The sequence below is a fragment of the Trachypithecus francoisi genome, unplaced genomic scaffold, assembly GCF_009764315.1.
Source record: "Trachypithecus francoisi isolate TF-2019V2 unplaced genomic scaffold, Tfra_2.0 Lachesis_group18, whole genome shotgun sequence".
NCBI lineage: Eukaryota > Metazoa > Chordata > Mammalia > Primates > Cercopithecidae > Trachypithecus > Trachypithecus francoisi.
The window spans coordinates 37158481-37179896 of NW_022681463.1; the positions used below are offsets into that span (position 1 = coordinate 37158481).

A 21416-nucleotide genomic window follows, 5' to 3' on the forward strand; every position below is an offset into this window, starting at 1 on the left:
TCTTTTAGGCAAATAAAAAATTGAAATTGGAAAATGGTGGCCTGGTGAGGGAGAATTTACGACTGAAGGCTGAAGTTGATAACAGATCACCTCAAAAGTATGTATTTTGCTCACAGAGCAATGTTTCAGTTTATGTCAATATTTCAGACTAGGCTGCTGTGAGGGTTTGTTTTTTGCTTGATTCTTCATTTAATCATGTAGATTTAGGTAGAATGGCTTGTCTCTAAAAGTCAAGTTTATACTCCGTGTTGTTGGTAAAATTTTAGGCTCGGTTAAGGCTAATTTTAAAGAAAGAATTTTATGCCTATCTTTTTTTCTTATCTGATGAATAATGTGACCTAGCACAAGTGAGCATTGACTTAGTTTTACATATAACTGTTTAATAGTACTAACATAGTAGTGAGATTAAGGTAATGCCCTTTACTTGTTTTCTTAGATAGTCTTAGTAATAGTTAATATTCATATAGTTCTTTCTCTTTGCAAGATACAACATCCTGTAAGGAAGAACTATTAGTATTCTCTGTTTTCAGATGAGAAAATGGAGGCATAAAGAGATTAAATTAATTTACCTAAATCTGCACAAGTGGAAGTATTAGAAATAGCATTTGACTGGCTGGGCACGGTGGCTGATGCTTGTAATCCCAGCACTTTGGGAGGCAGAGTTGGGTGGATTGTCTGAGGTGAGGAGTTCGAGACCAGCCTGGGCAACATGGTGGAACCCCATCTCTACAAAAAATACAAAAAAATTACCTGTGTGTGGTGGTGGGCGCCTGTAATCCCAGTTACTCAGGTGGCTGAGGCAGGAAAATCACTTGAGCCTGGGAGGCAGAGGTTGCATTGAGCTGAGATCACTCCACTGCACTCCAGCCTGGATGACAGAGCAAGACTGTCTCAAAAAAGCAAAAAGAAGTAGCATTTGACCTTAGATAGCCCAACCCCAGAGTCTGTGCTCTTAACCATTACACTAAAAAGCCTGTCTGAAATAGAATTTAGGACATTGTTCATTGAATTTTTTACTGATTTAAAACTATACAATTAAGTGAATTTATTCTTCCCTTATGGAATAATTTTTATTCCATTCCAGAAGATAAGAATTTGCAAGCATTGGACTGCTTCACAATTTGTTCAATATTTTAAGAAAAAGTTGGGATTTAAGGGTTGCAAATGGAGAGAAGATCGCAGGCAGCACTTAAGGTTCTTCTTTTTCTAGGAAAAAAAATGACAGATGAGAAGACAATATGGCCCCCAATGTCCAGCAACCTCTCTGAGGGATGGCATATGAGAACTCCACACTTTCTTCCCATCCAACTACTGGACTTCATTTCTTCCTAGTGGAGAAAGACAATACAGGAATAAGCAAACAATAGAAATTTATCCTAACAGAAATAGCTCTCTGCTTGTCATTTGAAAAGCAGGAAATGTTGCCCTTGGTAAAACCAGATGTGGTATCAGGAAGTGGCGGACGCTAACCATAATTACTGGAGGCAGAGATAACTAACCAATGAGAAAGAAGCATGGCTTTTACGTTTAAATAGTTTCTTCCCCTGTGCTTTCCAACCCCGTTTTTCTTTCACTTCAGATAATGTCCTACTTTGACAAATTAGTGAAATAACCTTAGGAAGCGTTACTGTTATGTAGTGGTTTGAATCTCTACGCCTATCATTTATTGGCAGCTTGCCTTGCTGGTCATAGTAATGCTTGTCCATTAGCCATTTCCCACAGCATGCTGAATGGAACGAAAGCTATTTTGTTTGTAGCTCTAATTTCTTGAAAACTTGCCCACCAGATTTCGCATTTAATGCCAGCCACAAGGATGTGTGTTTTAAAATATCCATGGGTCAAACTGGATAAAGAACTGAAGAATCTCACCTGAGGAAGCATGGCCTCTGTCAACTCTCAAAAAAGGAGCTGCACATCTGAATCCAATATAACTTTAGGATTTTCCATCTTTAACTTCCATTGCTTCCCTTCAGGGGAGGGGAACAGTTCACTTGAAAAGCGATTTGAGCTGAAAACCGTATTCCAGATCAATTTGCAATGCATTGAGGTATTAAATGCATTGCATGTGATTTATAGCCTTGTTTACTCTGTATCACCAAACCCTAGTGGGATTCAGAGAAAAGCTGACCACAGCTGAAAATACCCACATGTGGTTCACCTGAGGAGAGCTCCTGTTTTGTATGGAAAAGAATAAGACATTTCAAGAGTTCACAAATAAATGCAAGTGAATAAAAATCACCCAATCCATTTTATTGCCTTGGTTTAGGAAATACCTTGACTAATTATTTTTCTCTTTTCTACTTGGTTAGGTGTCAGGGTATACTTTTTTATACACTTGGCCTTAGTCTCCAATGTATCCTACAAGTTGAGCAGAAATATTCTACAAATCATACAGAAGAGAGAGCTTTAAAGTTTACACACTAGAGAGGAAAAAAATACTAGGAAGGTGTATTAGCTCAGATTATCATAACAAAATGCTATAGGTGAGTGGCTTAAACAACAGATTTATTTTCCCATAGTTTTGGAGGCCGGAAGTTCCACATCAGAATTTGACAGAGTCGGGTTGTGATACGGGTTTTCTTCCTGGCTTGCAGATGGTTGCCTTCTTGTTATGTCTTTATATGGTTGGGGGAGAGAGAGAAATCTGGTCTCTTTTCCTCTTAAAAGAACACCTAGTGACCTCATTTAGCCTTAATTGCTTCCTAAAGATCTTATCTCCAAATACAGACACATTAGGGGTCAGGGCTTCAACATACGAATTTGGAGGGGAGGGTGAGGACGTGACTCAGTCCATCGCAGAATGAATTTCTTTCTAAGATGCTCCAACAGATATCACGCTGTTTCCCAAAAACTTGACTAAAATCTGGTATGAACAAAGGAGATTCAAATAATATTTACCTTGGTCTAAAGAACATGGTATTGTATAAAAGCTAATATATTTTACATACAGTCTTTTAAAAAAACAATGCTATAATCTTTTAAAATGAAGATGTGGGTTATCTGGACGTTTTTCCTTCCTCGATTTTAACTTAAAATCTCTCTTGAGCAATGTGGCAGATAGCCTACTAAGCATGTTCTTCTAGGTTTCAATAATATTCATCCTGTTCCTTGCCAAAAATTCGTTGTCCTAATATCCAAACTCATGGTCCAGAAAATGCAGTCTTTTCCGTTGGCTTTATCTATTTAGCCACTTTCTGAATTCTTATTATGCTTCTAAATGTATTTATTTCACCTGGAGGAAACCACCTGTTTGGCCCTTCAGTTTCCCCTAACTTGGACTCCTAAGAGATTCGGATTTGATCTTCAGAGCTCAAGGGGTGGTGATATGACCTTTAAGTTTACAAGAGTTATATATGAAAAAGACTTACTCCACTTGCTAACCCAGAAATAATGAATTTTTTCTTACTTAACATTGTGCTAGATGCTTTGAACAAGCTAAATACTCTCTCTGACCCCTAAAGAAGGTTGTGTTCCCTTGATGTGATTTCTTATTACCTGTCCTTTCCCTTAGCACATGTCACAACTGCTAATAATTAACACTTTGTGTAATTGTTTTATGACTTTGTTCTGTTTGAGCCAGGGCTATAGTATGTAGTCACTATTGTAACCACTGCATTTTATAGGATTCTGGCTTCCGTGCTGCTCCTACTACATATCTTTTGAGTAAATGAATTAAAAAACATAACTCCTATGACTGAGGAAACATAGAGACAAATCGAGAATGTGGGATACTCAATAGGAAAAACGACTAGGTTTCTTCTAAGTCATTGAGGGAGAGTGCTGCTTTATAATAAAAGAGAACTATGAAACTTAATAACCAAATGCACTGTGGACTTGTTGGGATACTGATTAGTAACAAACTGATTGTTGAAAGACATTTTAGAGGCAGCTGGGTAAATCTGAATATGAAGCAAGAATTAAATGAAATGATACCAAGGAATCACTCTTAATTTTGTTTAGGTATCATGGTTACTTAAGAAAACACCATTTATATTAGTCCTTTTGGGCTGCTATAACAAAATACCATAAACTGATTGGCTTATAAGCAACAGAAATTTATTTCTCACAGTTTTGGAGACTAAGAAGTCCAAGATCAAGGTGCCAGCTGGTCTGGTGAGGCCCACTTCCTGCTTCATAGACAGCTGTGTCCTTTTGCTGTATCCTCGCATGGCAGAAAGAACAAAGGAGCTTTCTGGGACATCTTTTTAAGGGTATTAATCCCACTTATGAGGGCTTGAACCTTTTGACCTATAGGCCCCAGAACCTTACCTTTAAATATTATACCATCACCTCCTGATGGTCCTGCCTCCAAATACCGTCACATTCGGGATTAGGTTTCAACATAAGAATTTATGGGGGACACAAACATTTAGTCTATGGCACCATATTTTCTTTTGGAAATGCATCCTAAAACATAGACTATAAAATACTTTAGCAAAAGACAAAGGATATACATACAAAGGAAATAAGACAAAAATCTTGATAACTGTTGAATATGCATTATGAGTAAATGGGAGTTTATTATGTTCTCCCTACTTCTGTGAATGGTTAAAATTTTTTATATTAAGGGGAAAAAATCCAGCAAAACATGGTCCCTGCTTCCAGAAAAGTCATAGTTAATGAAGGCATGACATGAAAATATATGAAACGAATGCTAAACAGATATTAAGCCAAATAATAGAGACAGCAGTATGGGTTCAGAGAATGGCGGTTAGGTTGCAGGGATAAGGAAGGTCTTTATCAAAAAGGATTTAAGCCCAGCTTTGAAGAATGGAGATTTCATCCTTCAAAAGCATTTGAGTGAGAGAAAACAGCATGTGCTGTTAGGAATACTAAGCGATCCCTTCAGCCCTAGTCCTTTTTCTCCAGTAGTGGTAGCCACATATTGTGGTACTACTCAGTTAAGCACAGTAACTTTCTTCTCACATTTATCAGAGCAAAAGTCCATGTAATTTTTACATCTCTCTATTGTGACCACCATCACTCTACTTTTATAGCTTGGTAGCATGACTCCACTATGTCCACCACTTTCTACTCTAAGCAGAAGGGCCTGTTCTCAGTCTGAATATGTAGTGGGGAATGTGAAGCGTGTCACACCTCCACATGGTAAGACACATCAAGAAAGGGAAGAAGCTGAAGGGAACAATTAAGTACTGGATTTCTCGTATTCCTAAATTCCCTTGACTTTAACTACTACTCCTAAACTGTGCCAAGCAATGTGGATATACTTATCATTGGTAGAGTTAGATGTTCCTTAGTGATTTTTTAATTTGAAGAGATGTGAAGAATTGACTTGTAAAGCATCTGAAAGTTCCATGCCCTCTCTCCATATCACTGTTCAGTTGTGCCACCTTTTTTTTTTTTTTTTCTAGCCACTTGAGGCAAGGATCATGCTATGTCACCAACTATTATGAAGATTTAGTAGAGCAGTTATTTTTGTCCTCAGCTACTAATTCACCTTAATAGTATGGGATATTCTGTTAGCTCATTTGTATCAAACTTGGTTATAATTGAATTAATGGTTTTTCTTTCTATAAATACGTATGCAGGAATGTTATGTTTTCTGTCATTGCGTCTTTAGTGAGATCTATGGGTTTGATAAATGTCTCCCTGAGTGCATTTCATTTTACGGCACAGCAGCCCCAAGGCTTGTCCTTATGGACAAGTCTTCACCCATGCCTCAGCTCCTTTTGGGAGAGGATAAAGGCTCTAGATACTCTGGGCAATAAGTAATATTTCCTGTTATTAATATATGAAAAGAAGTGTTCTGAAGAGGAAGGAATAGACTTCATTGATTGTGACCTGGGCTTGCTTCCTTTTTTGCTCTATTTTTATTTCTTGAGCCATCAGAAATGAAATTTAAAATCAGTTATCTTAGGGCTTTAATAATTGTCTGCCTGTATGTCAGATATTACAAAACAAAATCAAATCTTTGACCTCACATTCTTTCTTGAACTACAGGTTCATGTTTTCATCTATCTTTTTTGTGCCTTTACCAGAGATTGTATGCCTCAAATTTACTACAGAGCATGGTGGTTAAGAACTTAACTCTGGAATCAGACTTCTTGAATTCAACTTTCCCTCCTTCCATTATGTCCCTCCTTTCCCTACCCAATTCATTTTTTACCATGCTCAAAACTGTCTTTTAATAAAGTACATATCAAATTATTTAAATCTCCTGCTTAAAACTATTCAGTGTTTTCCTAGAATAAAATCCAGACTCTTCACTGGCTAGTCTGCATCTGCCACCTCTTCTTCATCTCATTCTTAACTCCTCCAGCTCATCCTACTCCAGTTCTACTAGACTTTATTTCTAAAACATGCTGTATTTATTTCCTTTACTTAGAATATTCTCCTTGCAGATCTTTACGTGACTATCTCCATCAATCCTCAGATGAAGGAAAGCCTTTTCTGATCATTCAATCTAAAGCAGCCCTTTCACTCAGCACCTTCTACTCCCTTAATAGAAGACCATAATAATAAAATCAGGATTGGGTAAGACAGTAGAGCATGGTGATTTTAAGCACAAACCTTGGAGCCAAACTCCGTATGACCGAACACTAATCTTGTCTACTTACTAGCTCTGTGATTTAGATGAAGATATTTAACCTTTCTGTATCTCAGTTTTTGTCTTTTGTGCAGTGGGGTTAATAGTACTACCTGTGTTGTAAGTAATAGTAAGAGTTAAATGAAATAAAACTTAAAATACCCTTTTAACAGAGTCCATAATTAGCAATTAATATTTTATATTGTCTTCACAGCCATTATCACTGTCTGAAATTATCTTGTTCATTTAATTGTGTGACCTGTTTGTTTTCTGTCTCCTTCATTCTAAACTCTAAGCTCCATTTTAAACTCTAAGCTCCTTGTTGCCTATTCCCTTCATTTCCAAAGCCCCCAGTATCTGAAGATACCTGATAAATATTTTTGAATAATTGAATTAATAAATAAGTAAATAACATTGGATAAATTAACCTTAAAGTCTTTTTTTTTTTTTTTTTTTACATAAGATGAGGGTGCATTATTGTGAGGATTAAAAGAAATCTATTACCTTGACACGATGTGTCGTATAAAGAATGGGAAGACAAAATAATGTAAATCATTTTGTAAAGATACATGCTTGCATGTTTATTGCAGAACTATTTACAATAGCAAAGACATGAAACCAACCCAAATGACCATCAGTGATAGTCTGAATAAAGAAAATGTGATACATGCACACCATGGAATGCTATGCAGCCATAGAAAGGAATGAGATCATGTCCTTTGCAGGGACATGGGTGAAACTGGAAGCCATCATCCTCAGCAAAGTAGCACAGGAACAGAAAACTATACATCACATGTTCTCACTCATAAGTGGAAATTGAACATCGAGAGCACATGGACACAGAGAGGGGAACAACATACACCAGGGCCTGTTGGGGGTGGGGGCTGAGGGGAGGGAATTTAGAGGACGGGTCAGTAGGTGCAGCAAACCACCATGGCACATGTATGCCTGTGTAACAAACCTGCACGTTCTGCACATGTATCCCTTTTTTTTTTTTTTTTTAAGAATAAAACGGCTAGAGGTGGGATGGGGGAATTTGTATATCTAAAAAGTCATATCCATAATCCCCCATCCCATGCAAAAGATTATTTATCCTCTTGCTTTGTTCCTGTCCTTCTTAATGACTTTAGTACTTACCTAGTTGCCTAAGATTAAAACCTCAATCTTCTGTGCTTCTCCACCCCTTCTCATATCACACCTGGTGTTTTTTAGTATGTTCTCTGTAGCCTACCTTTTTAAAATGCCTCTGTAGTCCCTCTTCTCATTTTCACTAGTTTAGATCCATATTATTTCTTGCCTAGCCTGTTGTAACAGCCTTTCTACTGCTTACTTTTCTTTCCTATGCTGTCACCCAGGCTGGAGTGCAGTGGCACCATTTCTGCTCACTGCGAGCTCCGCCACCTGGGTTCATGCTATTCTCCTGCCTCAGCCTCCTGAGTAGCTGGGACTGCAGGTGCCTGCCACCATGTCCAGCTAATTTTTTGTATTTTTAATAGAGGTGGGATTTCACTGTGTTAGCCAGGATGGTCTCGATCTCCTGACCTCATTATCCACCTGCCTCAGCCTCCCAAAGTCTGGGATTGCAGGCATGAGCTACCGTGCCCAGCCCCAATATTCTTAGTTTAGTATAAAAGGGTCTTTACTATATAACTTTGGTTTAATCTCCTTACCTCTTCTCTAGCCCCTCTCTTCTTGTGCTCTGCTCTGACTATGCTGAATTTCTCATTGGGCCCACATTCATGATACTGTATTTTCCCTGGTTCTCCACAGTAGCCTCTCTCGTTTTTATTCTTCCTGGTTAATCCCTGTCTATCCTTTGACATCTATCCCAGTTGTTGCTTTATATGTGAGACCCTCCATAATTTTCCCAGACAGAGGTAGCATTTTCCTCTTGTTCTTTTCATTACTCTTCTTCTACCCTATTGTTTTAATGATCATGTTGCATATTGATCAGTTCCATGACTGTCGTACCCAATTAATCTGGCAGCTCCTTGGCACCAAGACATATTTTTTAAATGCACATTTGTGTATTTGTACAAAATATATATGTGTGTGTATCTTCCTTTTATGGAGTCTTACAGAAGGAAAGAGTCCTTATACTCTAATACTTGAAGCTTAAAGTACAAAGGATTTATAAGAGAACAGGAAATCAGAGAGTCTGGAACTTTCTCCAAATTAGAGCATAGGATTTCCGGAAGCTTTCCTCTTTAAGTTATGCCAGAGAATCAGAGTTAGAAAGAGAAACAGAGGAGGTGATGGTAGGGGCTTGCCTGGCTAAGTCTTGAGTTTCTTGTCTGCATCTATTTACTTGAACCAGATTTTCCTTCCTTTACCTGTCTCCATGCTGACTCTGAACTGTGCAGTTCCAGTTCCCAGGTCTGCTCTTTCTAAACTGTGTCTCAAGATGTAGTGGTAATGCTCTAACCTTTTGCTTCCTCATCAACACCGCTGGTCTGGCTCGCTCTTGCTGTTGTCCCTTCTTGACCTATTCTGGCCTTTTTTGTTTCTCACGATTCTTCTCTGACAAATGTGGTGATTCCTGGTATTTGACCCTAGCCTGATCCAGTGACTGATTCTGCTATGCCCTTTGGTTTTCCCGGAAGGGGAACTTGTAGACTGTCAGGGGAGTCTGATGATACCCTGGGGCCAGACTGTGACAGCCAGTTGCACTCAGGCCCCTTGACTGCCTGAGGGACCCTTCGCTGGATATGCGGCTAATTGGGGATAGACAGGTAGTGCAGTTTTCTGTCAGTTTGTCTTTATTGTATTGATAAGGTACTTGGGGAGGCGGCAGTGCATGCTAATGACTAAGCAGTAAGGTTGTCAGAGGGATTATGAACTGTTTGAGAAGAGGAATGATCACTTCTACTTCCTTTGTTTTCCTTCTTCATAGCCCCTGAGCACACATTAGTCCTCAATAACTGTCATCTGAGTAATAATTACAGGGTATCTAGATCAGTTTTTCGTTTTGTTTCATTTTCTTTCAGATCTTGTTTCATGCTGAGAGAAAATAAGAGATAATTTAGTTAAGGTGAAAAATGTATAGACAGGTAGATACTAATCCAGAGATTTTTAAGTATATTTTTTATCACTCAGCAGTAGTTGCACTCTTTTACAGTATTGAGATTTTGTTGTTAAGGTTATTTTGTTTGGGGGAAAGATGTAAGTCCTTTACTCTTAGAAATAAAAAGATATGAAATAGGATGTCTTAATGTTCTCTCCTTTCCATGACAGATTAGGATCCCTGTTAATGTCATGCAAATTTCAAGGCTGATCTTGGTTGGTTGAAGGGAGCTGGGGAAGAAAAGGAAGGCATTTCTGCTTGGAATCAAAATGAGATAAATTTGTCAAGTAGAATGGAATTTATTCCACAGTAAAAGTAGTAGTCTGTCCTCACAGGCAATGCAGAGAAAGTAGTACTTAGAGTTAGGCATCCTGTTTTGAGCAGCTTTGCCCAGTGTGCTGCCCAGAGAGAAGGAAAGAAGCCTTGGAAATGGAGGCTAACTAGTTGCAGTTTCCAAACAGAAGGCTGGAGACCAAGTCCCAATTGCCATAGAAGCAAGTAGGATGAAACTGGCCAGCGTGGAACACAGTCTAGTTCTGTATTTCTCCTTATCCACCTGCTGACCCAATACTATGTGGGTCAGTCCTTATTAGAGGCTTACCACAAAAGGGACCTGTCCCTCTTCAGTTCACATATGCTGCTCAACACTCAGGTCATTTTTATTAATTTCTAAGGTATCTCAGCTAGAATTTTCACCACAGTTTTTAACTATAAATGCATAGTTGATTTAATAAGATAAACACACAAAGAATTTCCTTTAAAGGTTTGTTCTACCATGAGCTGTGATCATGCCACTGTACTCCAGTCCTCCAGCCTGGGTGTCAGGATGAGATCCTGTCTCAAAAATAAGTGAATAAAATAGTATAAATATGAGCTATTAATTATTAACCCTGCTCTTCATTTGAAAACTTGCAAAGCAAACTGTACGTTGATTTTTAAATGGTACTTTTAGAAGATGGAGGGATGAGGAATTACTGTAAGGGCCTAATTCTTTGCTTGTTCCCCTGTCTTTATCAACTTTGTCTTTAAGGGTGAAATTCTGGCATTTTTTATTCTTGCAAATATTGGAACACTTTCTGTTTTGTGATAAAACTAAGATGCAACATAACGTAGCTTGTATTTTTTTTCTCTTAATTATACCCTGAAATAAATAACCTATGTGATGTTTAGACCTTGAAATTTTGTATTTAGTTTTTCTCATTTCATATAAAAAACATCTTTTACTTGTAGTTGAAGATACCTGCTGATTGTACATGAGCTAGACAAGTTTATCATACATACTTTCTACACATAGCACATTTAAGTATTATGCTTTCAGCTCTGTTTCAAACTTAGTCTTTATATCTCTGGTTAAATATTTGGGTTGGCATTTACCAGGGTGATCTGTCAATGCTGTACTTTCATGCAAGGCCAACTTTAATAAATGAACTTTTAAAATTTCAAAATATTATTGGATTTGTGCCTAAAATATGGTGGTGATTTGATAAATGTTTACTGAATTTGTGCATACATACTATACGTCTTCCTACAATGTTTGTATTTCCTCTCTGTGTTTTTATTAGCAAATGTATGTACCAATAAATAGCACAAGAATATTAATTCACTGACTCTGTATATACATTGTGTCTAGAAAAATCTAGTCTACATTTTGATATGAAATATAAATAGGTGCTGATACTATTTAAGAAGGGACTTTATGTTCCAGTATTTGATATAGTTTCAAACATGGTGTATGGGGTTAGAAAGACTTGGATTCAAATCCTATTCCTGCCACTAAGCCCCTTTTAAGCTTCTCATTTCTCATTTTTAAAATAAGAATAATGGATCTTGCTTCATAAAGTTGATAGGAGGATTAAATAAGATAATATATATCAAGCATATAGCACTCTGCTTGATACCAAGTAAACACTTAATGACTATGGCAGCTGCTTTTCTTTTTGTCATCATGATTGTCATTAGTAGTTATACAAGTTAAAGAGTATTTGTTACACTTACTTTTGGTAAATTCCAGCCAAAAGTTCACTTTCCTTTTTTTAAAGTTCTCTTTCAGTATATCTCATTTAACATTTTTGTGGAACTAACACGTGTGACTAGGATTGGCCATAGATAGTACTTTTATGATTAACAAATTTCTAGGAATGTAGCAGTTTTGTAACTGAGAGCTTCTTTTTAAAAAGAGAAAACTCTCTTGAGGAAACATTGGCAAATTATACAGCTCAGCAACAATATAAATGTGTGGGTTGCTTCCCAAAGCTTCTCTAGTAGTTTAAAGACAGAATGTTTCCCCTTTATCCTCCCAACACATATATAAGGGTGGGTAATGCACAAATGATCCATAGGAAGCAGGTGAGAGAAAAGGGATGCCAGAGGCTTTGAACCTTTTCCCCCACCACCTAATAGAGTTTTGATATTCCAACAGCTCTGGTCCTCCCTGTCTACTTTTCCTAAAATGTGCCCTACCCACCCTGCACACATGTACATGAGATAGATACCACTACCAGGACCTTTTCATTTTTCTTCCCACTTCTGTCAAAACTCAGATTTCTACAGAGCTCCTGTTAAGGCTATACACTTACTAAGTGTAATCAAAAAGAGGAGTTAGGAAACTCAGAGAATCTGAAACTGGTAGATTGTGCGTTGGGAGATATAATTAAGAAAGGAAAGGGCAAATGGAAAGCTCTCCTCTCTGCAACCTTACCTCTCTGTGTTTAAAATAAAAAAGATACTTTCCTAATATTTCTGAAATTCACGAAATGAGAAGCTACTACGGCTATGTAGACAAGCAAGTCCACAATAAAATCCACTCTATGAATGGATCAGTGTGTCTCAGATTAAGTGGCAGTTCTTTAAAGAAAAATATTTGAGACTCACATAAATTTATTTGCTTTTCTTCCATATCAACCGTTACTTTATGATGCCCACTTGCCCCCTTCATTTCCCAGGCTCAAGCGATCCTCCAGCTTCCGCCTCATGAGTAGTTGGGACTACAGGCACATGCTTCTGTGCCTAATTTTTTTTTTTGTAGAGACATGATCTCATTATGTCACCCAGGCTGGTCTTGAACTCCTGAGCTCAAGCCATCCTCCTGCCTCACCTCCCAAAGCATTGGGATTACAGACATGAGCCATGGACCAAAGCAATCTTAGTAATTAATGGGAAAAATCGCAGTTGTTTGATGACCTTTAGAAACTTTTGTCAAAACAATTAACTCATTGTCAATTATATATGTATATGGATGGGCAAAAACAGTAAAACTAATACTTATTTAGTATATTAATATTTATGCAGTAAAATTTGAAACATGAGAAATATTGAGAATTAGTGGATTTTTTTGTGAAAAACTTCTGGAGAATAATTTGAATAGTGCTTACCTTCTCATATAATTTATGATATGAAGCTAGCATCATTTCTGATACCTTGATGAATTTTCACACTCCTAAGTTTGCATCAGCTTCCAGCATCTTATCCTGAGCTCCACATTGCTTTAGTGTGAAGTGTTTTGTCAGCCTGTCATTTTCTCTAGACATCTTCATCCTTTTCACCACAACTTTTCTCATCCGTGTCAATAAGTTTGCCTCTCCAAAGTGCTTCTGGCATATCTAGAATTTCTTGAATGGACTGACATTGTTGTAATATTCCCACAGTCAGTGATTTCTTCCATAACTACATTTACATTTGATTGCAGTTTCACTTCCAGTGTTATCATTGTTTATTTCTGTTACACCTTCATCTTTGTTGACCTGTTCTGTCTTTTTATTAAGTGTTTTTGTAAAATGTCAGGTGGGTTTTTTACTGGGAGACAAGGAGGCAGCCCAGTTGCACACTTTGCTATCTGTATGTTAACTGAAAAACAGGTAGATGCAGTGACTAATCAGTGACTGACCTTGAAAGAAGTGACTTAATGGGTCACTGATCATGAAGCACGTCTATTATTTATGTAGTGTTTTGTGAACTAAAAAGCTAGAAGTGAAGGTTTTATTTCATGCAGTTACTCATTAATATTGTGTGGTAACTGAAATTTGAATCACGTTGTTGGGTGACTGGTAAATTAAACCATGGTAACTGAAATTTGTGCATATTGAAACCATGTAAAGCAAGGATATCAACACTGAAAACCTGTCAGGCCAGACCACAAAAGCTGGTCCAGGTCCAAAGATAGCTTTCACTTTCTTTCATTACGTCAGCTACCAAGTAAGGAAAACATATAAAGTCAAAGTTTGATGAGGCAAGTAGACTGACTTCCCCAGTGTCCCCTCCCCCTTGTCCCTTTTCAAGAAGGCATTTCTGAATTTTGGCAGTCTTGGCCACCCACTGGGCTTGCTGCATTTACCCATTTTTTTGGAATTGTCGTTGAGAACCAGAAAGGCAAAGTGAATTGCTCAAGGATAGTAGCATAGCACTAGAGCTGATTAGTTTCTTGGTACTCAGTTGTGGTATTCTTTTACCACATTTGTTTTCTTCAAACACGTCCTGTTTTTCTGTTTGATAGACTCTGAGAAAATATGGTCTTAGGAACTTTTTGTTGTTAGAGATGCTGTTTAATTTAGTTATACTACCTCAAAGGTCATACCAATAGGACTTCCATTTCTCTTCTACTAGGGACAGAAATGATCTTGTATCTCTTTAGCTATTTGGACAAGGGGAACTCTCATCCTTTTGTCTCATCCGGAATGTATGTATCAGTTAATACTGCAAGCTGAAAAATCCTTTAAGCTTTTGTTAGATTCTGGCAGAATGCACTTCTGGTATCAGTTGTAGCTCCTGAACTGCTGTACAGTGTTTTTTTCTGGCATAATGAAGCCTTTGGCCATCACTGCTACTTTGAAAATCAAAGCCTTTTGGTCTCTAATGGAATGTTTATAAAAATACTCCATTTTGAAATTTGCTGAAGAAAAGAAGGAAGTATGGCAAATGATATTAGAAATCCCTCCGGCTTGCCTTGGCATAGCTTCATTTAGTGTTATATACTTGAAATATCTAGAATTAGTATGAATACAAAAGTATTAAAACCCAAAGATAAATAAGCTCATATCCTCCTTGTCTTCTATGGAAGTATAGCATCAGATACTTATCCCTAATTGTTATTTCTCTATAATAAGGTAAATTACCCCTTGCCAGATTTAATATAGTTACCTTCGATAAGCTAAAAATCTCCTGACACATGTCAAAAGTTTCATCTATTTGCAGTCTTACTAAGGTGAAGGTTTTTGGGATGGGGCAGTATAGAATGCCAAGCCTGTAGCAAAAAAAGCTCTACTGTATATATGTCAGTCTCTGTTGCTTTCCTGGGTGTCAGAGAAATAAAGTAAACAGTCAAATGTAGTAAACTAGACATGTTTAGTTTAGTAATACAGTGACTGTCATAATATTTAACATGTAAAAGAAGGCCAAGGACCTTTAACTTATCCTGTGGTGTCAACCCTGTCTCAGTGTAAGGCACTAGTGTATCTTAAAGTAAGAGAATGACTTTTATTCAAGAAATACACAATAACAAGGAATTATTCTAGGAATCTGGCAGTGAATATAATAAGACAGTCAAACTACCTGCTCTCCTTGAGCTTCTATTCTAACGTGGGAGAATGAAAGCAAATAAATTACATGAATTGATTAATTGATCAATTGCATGGCTTTTAATATACATATCTGTCAGTCTGCCCACCAGCACAGGTCCCTTATTAGCATGGGAGAAGGGCCTGATCACTGAAAGTATTATAGATTTTTAGAGTATTGAAATGAAACTTAGGGAAATTAGGGGCAGTGGCCTTTTAGAAAACAGCCTAACTCCATCAGTGACTTCTGCTTGCTTGTCCCTCTCATATGTGATCTGCTACTGGCCTTTGTTATTTCTCTCTGAAATAACACAAAAATTATGTTTAGGGCTCTCATTGACTTCAACTCCAAACCATATGTTACTTCTTTTAAAAACATAATTTCTAAAAAAAAAAAAAAAAAAAAAAATAGAGGCAAATGCAGTATCTTAAGATGATACTATACTTGAAATTCCAAGCTAAAACCCTGAAACAAGAAACTGGCAATATTTTGGGAAGCATTCTTTATTTTTGACTGGTCTTTCTGTGTGTAGGCCTCTGAGTTCCCAAAGATATCCTTTGGTTGCAACTGACTTACTATTTAGTAGCATTATTTGATTTTTAAGTCATTTGATTTTTTTATCTGAGGAGATAACTTTATTATAAAAAATTTTACTTGAAAAAAATTTATCTTGGTAAGCAAATGTAAGGCTGTCACTTTTGCTTATTTGCATTAAATAAGCATGCTACACAGTTTTTCCATTTCAAAACGCGGGTTATTTGATTATGCCAGAGTAGTTACAATCAGGAACTCACAAACGTTTGTACTTAATGTACTGAAAGGTCTTTGCTCACTTTTTTAAAGTTCTCTTACAGAACTACAACTCTGTAAAGTACTACATTTATAAGCCAAAAAATTTTTAACACAGAAGAAAAATTCCCATCATTCATTTAACCAAATACAGTAGTAAACTTTGTCTTTAAAATGGGAAGGCTTGTTATCATAGTTGCTTTTGTTTTTGTTATACCTGTGGTTTTTGCTGTTTTTTTAGAAGTTGAAGGGAGCGTGCTCTCTCTGGAGGTTCAGTTAATTGCAGTGAGTAGATCAATATTCAGCAATCATGTCTTTTAAAGCCTTTTCTGATCTTGAGATTTTATGATTCTATATTTACCTTTGCCTCTGCTTTTTCCTTCAGTGATAAGAGTGCAGGGATAATGTAGGGGTTGAGATGGGGAGTGAATTGGGCTAGTGGTTTAGGAGGTGATGAGCATTAAGTGGGAGTTGAAAACATGTTGTGGTTGATTCTAAGAGGGGCAATTGCTATTGGCGTCTGCTTTTTTTGTAGTTTTTTATTTTTAATACTAAATACATGTTCTTAATTGTAATTATTTTTTAAATTAGGGGAAAAAAGGAAGAAAAAGATAAACCCAAAGATAAAAATAATTTTTGAAAGTCACCTTCTCATAGCTTCCTCCAAACAATCCCTTAATTCTTAGAAATGGGCCAATATAGAAATCATCAAAAAGATGATTAAGAATAGGTTTTGAAAAGAACCCTGGAGGAGATAAGGTAGTTTTCATGGGATTAGAATGTAAGGCTTATGTTATTTATTGGCTCATAAGAAGTTTCCTGAAAGATAGAATTTTTTTTGGTGATAAGATTGAATTTAAGGTAGATATTTTATGTCCCTTGGAGCTAGACAGTCTTTTTTATCTTTGTGTTCCCAGCCCCAGATATACCACCTAACCTATACTAGGTACTCAAAAATTGTTTCTTGAGCTTAACCCAGTACTCATTCTTGATGGAAATAAAAGCAAGATAATCCCGGGTAAAAGGAGTAGATGTTTTTATGAATAAAGGAATTCTTTTTCAGTCACTCTCCAAAATGTTCTCTTTCAGAAGGTGTACACTTTTTTTTTTTTTTTTTTTTGCCTAGTATATTGGAATCACAAGCACTGACTTCGTATTTCAAAGTTGAAAGAAATGAGATTGATGTCCCACACAGTTGTAAAATGCCAAAAATAAGTAGTGCTGCCATGAATTAAAGGCCAGTACTCTGAAAAGCTTCAGATCAAGGGTGGCTATAATTGAAAGGGCCCAAATAAGTATTTAAAACCACCTCTCCTGGGAATGCTAAGATTTCTGAATTTCAAATTGGCATTTTATGTTTGACAAGGTGACATTGTATAAGAAATGTGTTGTAAAACACAGCTGTATGATAGGAAAATGATTGAATGTAAATATTTCAAGATGCAGACCACTGTTCAAATGTTATCATAAATCTTTGCCATTGTTTTAGGGCATAACTCTTCATGCATATATGAGCTGAATTGATAGAGCCAGCTCTTCGAGAGGAAATCATCAGCACATTTCTGCCTCTCTGCTACCACTAGTCTGATTCAACCACAAAAATATCTTATTAGGTTTTGCTATTATTATCATATGTTTATTATTATGTAAGTGGGGAAACGTTTTTTTGAAAATATACATCTGGCATTTGCCCTACTCATTGAGCTGAAATGTCACTGTTAGGTGAAATTAGAATAGCCTGGGACAGTTTGCACTCTCAAACCTTGAAAAGAAAAAAGCTTGAGTTATAAGATTAACTATCTTTCCATTCTTTGTAGGTTTGGAAGGTTTGCAGTTGCTGCTCTTCAGTCCAAAGTAGAACAGTATGAGCGTGAAACCAATCGCCTCAAGAAAGCCCTGGAACGAAGTGATAAGTATATAGAGGAACTAGAATCTCAAGTTGCACAGCTAAAAAATTCAAGTGAAGAGAAGGAAGCTATGAATTCCATTTGCCGGAGAGCACTTTCTGCAGATGGCAAAGGGAGCAAAGGCAGTGAGGAGGATGCGGCATCAAAGAATCAAGGCGATAGTGCCAGAAAGCAGCCTGGCTCATCCACCACCAATTCTTCTCACCTAGCAAAGCCTTCCAGCAGCCGACTGTGTGACACCAGTTCTGCGAGGCAGGAAAGTACCAGCAAAGCAGAAATTAACTGTTCTAAGAACAAAGACCTATATCAAAAACAGGTAGAAATAATGTTAGATGTGACAGATACAAGTATGGATACTTATTTGGAAAGAGAATGGGGGAACAAACCAAGTGACTGTGTACCCTACAAAGATGAAGAACTTTATGATCTTCCAGCTCCTTGTACTCCTTTGTCCCTTAGTTGCCTTCAGCTCAGTACTCCAGAAAATAGAGAGAGCTCTGTGGTCCAAGCAGGAGGTTCCAAAAAGCACTCAAACCATCTCAGAAAATTGGTGTTTGATGATTTTTGTGACTCTTCAAATGTTTCTAATAAAGATTCTTCAGAAGATGATATAAGTAGAAGTGAAAATGAAAAGAAATCAGAATGTTTTCCTTCCCCAAAGACAGGATTTTGGGACTGTTGTTCCACAAGCTATGCCCAAAACTTAGATTTTGAAAGTTCAGAGGGGACCACAATAGCAAATTCTGTTGGAGAAATATCTTCAAAATTGAGTGAGAAATCAGGCTCATGTGTATCCAAGAGGTTGAATTCTATTCGCTCTTTTGAAATGAACCGGACAAGAACATCCAGTGAAGCATCGATGGATGCTGCTTACCTTGACAAAATCTCTGAGTTGGATTCTATGATGTCAGAGTCAGACAACAGCAAGAGCCCTTGTAATAACGGTTTTAAGTCACTGGATTTGGATGGGTTATCAAAGTCATCTCAAGGCAGTGAATTTCTTGAGGAACCTGGTAAGTTGGAAGAAAAAACTAAGCTAAACCTTTCCAAAGGTTCTCTAACTAATGATCAGTTAGAAAATGGAAATGAATGGAAACCCACTTCTTTTTTTCTCCTCTCTCCATCTGACCAAGAAATGAATGAAGATTTTTCACTCCATTCCAGTTCTTGTCCAGTAACTGATGAAATCAAACCCCCAAGCTGCTTGTTTCAGACAGAGTTTTCCCAGGGCATTTTGTTAAGCAGTTCACATCGACTATTTGAAGATCAAAGGTTTGGGTCATCTTTGTTTAAGATGTCCTCAGAAATGCACAGTCTTCATAACCACCTTCAGTCTCCTTGGTCTACTTCCTTTGTGCCTGAAAAGAGGAATAAAAATGTGAATCAGTCAACAAAAAGAAAAATCCAGAGCAGCCTTTCCAATGCCAGCCCATCAAAAGCAACTAAAAGTTGACTCATTAGAAAGGTGTCATTTGTAGTTTTGTCCTGAGAGAAATAGAAAAGTTGTTAAAGTTACCTTTTTTCCTCAGAAAAGTTCTATACAAATTGGAATTGATAATCTTTAGTCAAGTATCAAGTCAGGATGGTGGATTAACCTGTACCCAGAATGCTTTTTGTTCATTTTGAAAAGATTTTGGTCTTTTCATTTTTATTTGGGGGTTCTTTGTGACTAGAGAAGTTAGGGAGGAGGTTATTTTTGTGTTTTGGGGTTGGTTGGTTTTTTTTTTTTTTTTTTTTTTTTTACTGAATTTGATATGTATCTCGGTTGGGTGTACATTGTTTTTTAAAAAATGTTATTTAACTGTCAGATACAGTGTCCTGTTGATAAGCCCCACTTGTCTTCAGAACTTGGATTTTTTAAATAAAACTTTTAGTGTTGTCTATACACTGCTCAGTAAGACACTTGAGTTTCTTTTAAGTTTTTCCTAGGGTGGAAATTATTTTACATATCCCTTTTTATTTATGTTCAGTGATGGCCTAATTTTTCTGCAGGGCCGTGATGGAGAAATAGCACTCTAACCTTAGTCCAATATTGATTTACTTTTTTGTTGTTGTTTTATGCATATGTTTGCATTTTTTAGCATTGTGTTTTGTCCAGTTTTGTGAAAATGTTCTGCTAGTATGAAAGAATACATTTTCTTTTTTTTTTTTTTTTTTTTTTTTTTTTTTTTTTTGAGATGGAGTCTCGCTCTGCCGCCCAGGCTGGAGTGCAGTGGCCGGATCTCAGCTCACTGCAAGCTCCGCCTCCCGGGTTCACGCCATTCTCCTGCCTCAGCCTCCCGAGTAGCTGGGACTACAGGCGCCCGCCACGTCGCCCGGCTAGTTTTTTGTATTTTTAGTAGAGACGGGGTTTCACCATGTTAGCCAGGATGGTCTCGATCTCCTGACCTCGTGATCCGCCCGTCTCGGCCTCCCAAAGTGCTGGGATTACAGGCTTGAGCCACCGCGCCCGGCCAAAAGAATACATTTTCTATATGAAAACCTTTGTTTTATGTTAGGTAGCTTATGTTTTCTCATCTTTGTGTGTGTATGTGTGTAAAATCAGAAATTTAGCATACTATGGAAAGAAGGCATGGAGCACTTGGGTTTAGAGGGACCTAAAACATCATAGCTTCATTGTTCCAGATGTACAGGTTTGAAAGAGCTCATCGCCAAGTTCTTGATCCACTTACATTCCAGGGGAGTTTTCTTTTGAGTAATATGTTTCTTGTTTGCATGTTACTGTTCTTTGTGGCAACTATGCATGGTAGCATTTTTGCTTGCTGTGTTTTCCATACTTAAGAAAAAGAGGTTTCAGTTGACTGATAGAATATCTTTTATGTAGGACAAAACTTTTCTGTGAAGAGTGTTGAGGGGGTGAGGATAGGTAAGAGGTAAGCACAATTTTTAATTTAGGCTCTGAAAAAGTTTATTGTTCTAAACATATTTGGTATGCCTATATAGGCCTTTAAAAATGGGTTTGTATGCTGTTTAATGTGCACTGAACATTTTACATTAATATTATACTGTTTTACATTAATACTGCATGCTTTTCTATGTGAATTGAATAAAGAATGTCATAAGCACTGTATTCCTTGATGTTGATGATGATTCTTTGACTCATATATTGAATTAGCTTATAAAGACTGGGAAAAACTACTTTTTTTTTTTTTTTTTTTTAGATGGAGTCTCGCTCTTGTCACCTAGCTGGAGTGTAGTGGCACGATCTCTGCTCAGTGCAGCCTCCACCTCTCAGGTTCAGGTAATTCTCCTGCCTCAGCATCCTGAGTAGCTGGGATTACAGGCACCTGCCACTACACCCAGCTAATTTTTGTACTTTTAGTAGAGAAAGGGTTTCGTCATGTTGGCCAGGCTGGTCTCGAACTCCTGATCTCAGGTGATTCGCTTTCCTCGGCCTCCCAAAGTGCTGGGATTACAAAAAAACTACCATGTCTTAATTGATTTTATAGTACGTTGACAAGCTATGGCCCATGGACCAAATCTGGCCTGTGGCTATTTCCCAGGCTGGAGTGCAGTGGTGCAGTTACGGCCCACTGCAGCCTCGGATGGACTGGGCTCA

At 37.4% G+C, this 21416-nt stretch overlaps 1 protein-coding gene across 3 annotated transcripts in view; it reads left to right on the forward strand.

Annotated features, from left to right (window-relative positions):
- OBI1 (ORC ubiquitin ligase 1) overlaps positions 1 to 20927 on the forward strand; it is a 43364-nt gene extending 22437 nt beyond the window's left edge. For 2 of the 3 annotated variants that reach the window (XM_033177476.1, XM_033177475.1), the window contains 2 exons: positions 9 to 97; positions 17768 to 19740. In XM_033177476.1, the coding sequence (XP_033033367.1) occupies positions 9 to 97; positions 17768 to 19310 (1632 nt within the window). In that variant the 3' untranslated portion in view covers positions 19311 to 19740. Of the gene's footprint in view, positions 1 to 8; positions 98 to 17767; positions 19991 to 20322 lie in introns of those variants that run through there. The other variant, XM_033177474.1, reaches the window with a different exon arrangement.
- The last annotated feature ends 489 nt before the right edge of the window (positions 20928 to 21416 follow it).